This window comes from Thermothelomyces heterothallicus (genome assembly GCF_042370625.1).
Source record: "Thermothelomyces heterothallicus CBS 202.75 unplaced genomic scaffold P884_scaffold_16, whole genome shotgun sequence".
NCBI lineage: Eukaryota > Fungi > Ascomycota > Sordariomycetes > Sordariales > Chaetomiaceae > Thermothelomyces > Thermothelomyces heterothallicus.
Window position 1 is genome coordinate 455,604 of NW_027192577.1, and position 6,595 is coordinate 462,198.

The window sequence follows — 6,595 nt, forward strand, 5'->3', positions numbered from 1 at the left end:
GCTACTGCAGTAATCCGGTGCTCCAGCGCGACAAGCGCCGAGCACCGCATCCTGACCTTGGCAAGTTGCCAGTTGTTTGACGGCTGCAGGAGAACGGCAGTTTCAGCCACAGGCAGAATCACTTGTCCCACCACCTGAAATTCGCCCCGCCTGCAGCTTGCCAGGTGCCATTTCCAAAAATCAGGTACCTACCAAGTACTCCGAGGACCAGGGCATACAGATTGCACTAGGGCACCACGAGCTTGTGTTCAAACATCCCAATCCGGCAAGAGGGTGTGCGCCCACTACAAACCCGTGATCTGTCATTTGCCGGTCCCAGATCATTCACGAAACCAAATCGCCGAAGCCTGCCATGGAGGCCGAGATCCGCGCCGTGCTCCCGAACATCGACCCGGTGATTTCGGAGTACTCGGCCGGCTACCTCACCCATGCCTCCACCGCATGGGCCGGTGACGAGGATGCCTCCGGGCGGTCCCCGCTCGACGAGGCCGCAGCTACCATCACGGAGCTGCTCCTCTCGGCTTCCGGGAACGCCGGCGCTGCCACCCACGACAAGATTCGCAGCCTGGTCGAGAAGTGGGTGGACAAGTACGCTGCCACCAGCAACAGCGAGGAGCGGAGGGGCCCGGCTGTCAGGCGTCTCGACCAGACCATCCAGGTGAGCGCTCAGAGGAACATCTCCTCGACCTTGGCCGTCGCCACCAGCTCGGTCGACCTCGAGTCGGCCAATACCCGAAAGGTCGAGTCCAAGGTCGACAAGAGGAAGCTCGAGAAGGCCGAGCGCAAGATCGCCGCCAAGCAGAAGAAGAAGACCTTCAAGACCGTCGAGTATGAGGCTTCGCGCCTGCTCAACCAGCCAGACCCGACTCAGTCGTACGAGGAGTTCTACATGGCTGTCAACCCCCTGCAGATGGGTAGCCAGGGCGGAAAGTCCAAGGACATCAAGATTGACAACTTCGACGTGTCGATCGGAGGAAATAGGATTCTGACAGACACAAGCCTTACTCTTTCTCACGGCCATCGTTACGGCCTCGTTGGTCACAACGGTGTCGGCAAGTCGACTCTCCTCAGGGCTTTGTCCCGAAGAGAAGTGCCCATCCCCACACACATCTCTATCCTTCACGTCGAGCAAGAGGTATGTCTGAGTTGCCCACTTTTTTTTTTTTCTTTCTTCGCTATGTTGCAGGCATGTGGCTAATAGCGACGGCAGATCACCGGTGACGATACCCCGGCACTCCAGGCGGTCCTGGACGCCGATGTCTGGCGCAAGGTGCTGCTCAAAGAGCAAGCGGTAAGTTAGTCGTGGCCTTGGAGGCTTATACGCGCTCTCTGCCCCTCCATCTAACTCGCATTTTAGGAAATCACCCAAAAGCTGGCGGATATCGAGGCTCAGCGAGCGTCGATGGCCGACACGTCAACCGACGCTCTCAGGCTCGACAAGGAGCGGGAGGCCCAAGATCAGCGCCTCGGAGACATCCAGGCCAAGCTCGCTGAAATGGAGTCCGACAAGGCGGAATCCAGGGCTGCGAGTATTTTGGCAGGTCTCGGCTTCTCGCCCGAGCGGCAGCAATACGCGACCAAGACCTTCTCTGGTGGCTGGAGGATGCGTCTCGCCCTTGCGCGCGCCCTGTTTTGCGAGCCCGACCTGCTGCTTCTCGACGAACCTTCCAACATGTTGGACGTTCCCTCGATCACCTTCCTTTCTAATTACCTGCAAAGCTACCCTAGCACCGTTCTCGTCGTGTCCCACGACAGGGCGTTCCTGAACGAAGTCGCCACCGACATCATCCACCAACATTCTCAGCGGCTCGACTACTACCGCGGCGCCAACTTTGACTCCTTCTATGCCACCAGGGAGGAGCGGAAGAAGACGGCCAAGAGGGAGTACGAGAACCAGATGGCGCAGCGTGCCCATCTCCAAGCATTCATCGACAAGTTCCGTTACAACGCGGCCAAGTCGTCGGAGGCCCAGTCCCGCATCAAGAAGCTGGAGCGCATGCCGGTCCTGGAGCCGCCAGAGACCGAGTACAGCGTGCGTTTCAAGTTCCCAGAAGTCGAAAAGCTCTCGCCGCCCATCGTCCAGATGTCCGGTGTCACGTTTGGCTACACAAGGGACAAGATCCTGCTCAGGAACGTCGACCTCGACGTCCAGCTCGACTCGCGCATTGGCATCGTCGGGCCCAACGGGGCGGGCAAGACCACAGTGCTCAAGCTCCTCATTGGTAAATTGCAGCCGACGAGCGGCACCATCACGCAGCACCCCCGCCTGCGCATCGGCTACTTCGCTCAGCATCACGTGGACGCGCTCGACCTCAACGCGAGCGCCGTCAGCTTCATGGCCAAGAACTACCCGGGTAAGACGGACGAGGAGTACCGCCGGCAGCTGGGCGCCTTTGGCATCACGGGCACTACGGGCCTGCAGAAGATGGCGCTCCTGTCCGGTGGTCAGAAGTCCCGTGTCGCGTTTGCCTGTCTGGCCCTTACCAATCCCCACATCCTGGTCATGGACGAGCCGTCCAACCACCTGGATATCGAAGCCATGGACGCCTTGGCCGACGCCCTCAAGGAGTTCCAGGGCGGCGTCTTGATGGTATCCCACGACGTGACCATGCTGCAGACGGTGTGCACCTCGCTGTGGGTGTGTGAAAACGGCACGGTGGAGAAGTTCCCGGGCGACGTGCAGGCCTACAAGAAGAGGATCTCAGCGCAGGCTGACGCGGCGGGCGTGGTCAAGGCTCATTAATTGAGAACATATATGGTAGTAATCCGTACATAATCTGCAATAGCAGCGTTTTGGTGGGGTGAGCATTATGGCCGTCAAAGGCAGGCATGAGTCGGCGCATAGCTGGTCTGTCTCAGAGTCTTGAATGCCGTACACTACCCACAAGAGGGTAAGCCTCATTCTGCTGCCTGTGGTGTTTTCATGGTGCCTGCCTATTGGTTCCCGGGGATATGCCGAACGGTCGTAGTGGTTAATCCCATTTGTTGTGCTCCCTCCAGCACTTCTTGTGTTGAAGACTCTCTGACATAAACAAGGCAAATTCAGAGAACCAAATTCGGGCCAAAGACAACTAGGTTTCATGTCCCGGAGTTGGGGGTGAGGTATGGAGTAGGTATCCGTGCGAGGTAATGGACAAAGGGAAGTTGGTCGAACCGCCTGATCAGGCAGACGCCGCGGAAATGCCCGCGAGTTAGGCCAACAGTTCTGGAGACTTTGCTAATGTTCTGCGTACAACTGATTGACAGTAGTGCGAGAGTTTGGTCCCATGTCTACATTCTCGTTCCTAGCATAGTGTTTTCTAAAAGACCGTGTTGTTTTTGCGGTTATCTTTTTCGTGGCATTCTCCATTCCGATATCCTGCCTGCCCGTCGAGCTTGTGAGGTTTCAACAATTGCCCCTCCAAAAAAGCACCAGAGACAAGACGAAATTGGCCTAGCGCGACGCGCTTCCCTTCTGCCTCCAATCGAATAAGGAATGGTGTAAACAAGCGAGAACGCAGGGACCACCGAGACAGCCAGCCGAGCGAGTCTTGCCCGATTTTGGGCGTGCCTAATCTCCACTCGGCAGCAGCAAGCGGTGAACGATCCTCGCCTTTTCATTTCTCGCCCAAAATCAAACAATCTCCTCTTGCCGACAGACTTCTCCACCACCCGACAGCTTTTCCACAGCACACATCCGCTCAACTTCGGTTTCCCTCCTGCAGCTCACATCGCTTTGCAGACCAGCTTTTTACGAAAACCATCAAGATGCGTGAGATTGTAAGTCTCTCCGCCCCTCGCATTTCGTGCCGCACGCCCTCGACGCGTCTGGTTTTTTTTTTTTGGGGGGGGGTGGGAAGATGGCGGCCCCTGATCAACCCCACACTCTGGGACAGCATCGTTCCATGAGCTCTCGACCAGCCGAACCGCGACAGCACCGTCACGATGGCAAGAACGCGATGCTGACTGCTTTTCGTGTCACAGGTTCACCTCCAGACCGGCCAGTGCGTAAGTGATGACCGGTTCGAACCTTGCGGCGTATACTGGGTGGTGCAGGTTGATTGACACCTAGCTCCCTAGGGTAACCAAATCGGTGCCGCTTTCTGGTACGTCCAAGTTCGATACGGAATCAAAACCTCTTGTCATCGAAAGGCAATCCAAACTGACTTCTTCTTCAGGCAGACCATCTCCGGCGAGCACGGCCTCGACAGCAATGGCGTGTACGTAGCCGTCAATAGTCCCAGATCGATGAAGCCCTCGCTCACCGCTCCGATAGGTACAATGGCACTTCCGAGCTGCAGCTCGAGCGCATGAACGTCTACTTCAACGAGGTACGTCTTGTCTACCACCCGTTGACGAGTTGGGTGATGGCGTGCTTACCTTTTTCTCTTTGAACAGGCTTCCGGCAACAAGTATGTCCCTCGTGCCGTCCTCGTCGACTTGGAGCCCGGCACCATGGACGCTGTGCGTGCTGGTCCCTTTGGCCAGCTCTTCCGCCCGGACAACTTCGTCTTCGGCCAGTCTGGTGCTGGCAACAACTGGGCCAAGGGTCACTACACCGAGGGCGCCGAACTCGTCGACCAGGTCCTCGATGTCGTCCGTCGCGAGGCTGAGGGCTGCGACTGCCTCCAGGGTTTCCAGATTACCCACTCCCTCGGTGGTGGTACCGGTGCCGGTATGGGTACCCTCCTGATCTCCAAGATTCGCGAGGAGTTCCCCGACCGCATGATGGCCACCTTCTCCGTTGTCCCTTCCCCCAAAGTCTCGGACACGGTCGTTGAGCCCTACAACGCCACCCTCTCGGTCCACCAGCTGGTCGAGAACTCGGACGAGACCTTCTGCATTGACAACGAGGCTCTCTACGACATCTGCATGCGCACCCTCAAGCTGTCCAACCCCTCGTACGGCGACCTCAACTACCTGGTCTCTGCCGTCATGTCGGGTGTCACCGTCTCGCTCCGCTTCCCCGGCCAGCTCAACTCGGATCTCCGCAAGCTGGCTGTCAACATGGTTCCTTTCCCTCGTCTCCACTTCTTCATGGTCGGCTTCGCTCCGCTCACCAGCCGCGGCGCCCACTCGTTCCGCGCCGTCTCCGTTCCGGAGTTGACCCAGCAGATGTTCGACCCCAAGAACATGATGGCTGCGTCCGACTTCCGCAACGGTCGCTACCTGACCTGCTCTGCCATCTTGTGAGATATACAATACCCCCTCCCCCCTTCCCTCCCGGTGTTACAGATTGACGGACGAGGTGCTAACGATGCGACAGCCGTGGCAAGGTCTCGATGAAGGAGGTTGAGGACCAGATGCGCAACGTCCAGAACAAGAACTCGTCTTACTTCGTCGAGTGGATTCCGAACAACGTCCAGACCGCTCTGTGCTCGATCCCGCCGCGCGGTCTCAAGATGTCGTCGACCTTTGTTGGTAACTCGACGGCTATTCAGGAGCTGTTCAAGCGCATTGGCGAGCAGTTCACTGCCATGTTCCGTCGCAAGGCTTTCTTGCACTGGTACACTGGCGAGGGTATGGATGAGATGGAGTTCACCGAGGCTGAGTCCAACATGAACGATCTCGTCTCGGAGTACCAGCAGTACCAGGATGCTGGTGTCGACGATGAGGAGGGAGAGTACGAGGAGGAGGCTCCTCTTGAGCAGGAGGAGTAAGCTCCCCGGGCTTGCTTCTCGCCCTCCGTATCCGCCGAGGTCAGCAGCACCTGTTGGGCATGCAGGTCAACTGTGAGCTAGTTTCTTGGAAGGGTGGATAATGATGACATCGGGCGTGCTGCCGTTATTCATTCGACTTGATCTGCCGCCTGTGTCTGTGGATACGGCTCTTTGGAGTTTGAGCGGCGAAGTTTGTGTTGGTGATATCAATAATTTAATAGGAAACGGGGAGGCATCTGATCGGTCTCGGTTGGACCCCCCATTGTTATACCTAAGGCAACAAAATCATGCACCTGTCTCTGGTGTCGAATGCCTCCCAGTCCTCACTGCGTTGTTTGGTCCCTTGGATTTGACGCCGTTTATCCGTCTTGTTCCCTCGAATGCTTCAAACTCTCTTCATGGCACCAACCTGGACTTGCCCCCTCTACCTTCTTCCTCCTTCTCCCGTTCTGTAATGCAGCTGCCTGCGCTCTACGCTGTTCTACACGTGTCATCATCACGCGGTGGCTGGGAGCACATGTGCGCGCCCGCGCCTGAGTGTGTCTACGTGTGTGTGTGTGTGTGTGTGTGTGTTTGGCCCGGGATCATGTACCATCAACACCAGGCATATGAGGGACCTCTGAGACAACAATCTTGCCCCGAGGGCCAGCGGAGCAAACTTTGGCTTGCTCTCTTTTCTGTGCTTCGTCCGATTAGACTGTCTAACAGAAACTGGGTGGGCATGGTAAATGTAACCCGATCCAGTAGTCATTTCAGGGGGGGACACACCCAGAGGATGATCCTCAACTACAGCAGGAGCATATGGCCTGTTTTTGTAATTCGTCCTCTGTTTGTGGTATGTGTGTACACGGAAACGACCACACGGGTTTCGTTGGCCATGCGCTGTCCTTGGACTGCGAAGCAGTTCAAGTAGACAGCTTCCCTCCCCCGCCCCTTTCTCACCCCCTGGTAGACAC

At 57.1% G+C, this 6,595-nt stretch overlaps 2 protein-coding genes across 2 annotated transcripts; both read left to right on the forward strand.

Moving 5' to 3' along the window:
* Positions 1–198: 198 nt before the first annotated feature.
* Positions 199–2,961, forward strand: P884DRAFT_226451 (P-loop containing nucleoside triphosphate hydrolase protein). Its single transcript, XM_069439653.1, has 3 exons — positions 199–1,135; positions 1,211–1,291; positions 1,358–2,961. The coding sequence occupies exons 1-3, from the start codon at positions 353–355 to the stop codon at positions 2,741–2,743; spliced, it is 2,250 nt and encodes a 749-aa protein (XP_069296411.1). The 5' UTR covers positions 199–352; the 3' UTR covers positions 2,744–2,961.
* Positions 2,962–3,747: 786 nt separating this feature from the next.
* P884DRAFT_300905 (beta-tubulin) lies at positions 3,748–5,639 on the forward strand (the record flags this gene model as incomplete). Its single annotated transcript, XM_069444812.1, has 7 exons — positions 3,748–3,759; positions 3,964–3,987; positions 4,060–4,085; positions 4,158–4,199; positions 4,256–4,310; positions 4,378–5,168; positions 5,246–5,639. 7 exons carry the CDS (start codon positions 3,748–3,750, stop codon positions 5,637–5,639), a joined length of 1,344 nt encoding a protein of 447 aa, XP_069296412.1.
* Between the last annotated feature and the right edge of the window lie 956 nt (positions 5,640–6,595).

Coding starts and splice junctions, on each gene's coding strand:
- P884DRAFT_226451 (XM_069439653.1), top strand. CDS start 353: ATGGAGGCCGAGATCCGCGCCGTGCTCCCGAACATCGACCCGGTGATT. Junction 1,136..1,210: donor TCCTTCACGTCGAGCAAGAG/GTATGTCTGAGT, acceptor TAGCGACGGCAG/ATCACCGGTGACGATACCCC. Junction 1,292..1,357: donor TGCTGCTCAAAGAGCAAGCG/GTAAGTTAGTCG, acceptor CTCGCATTTTAG/GAAATCACCCAAAAGCTGGC.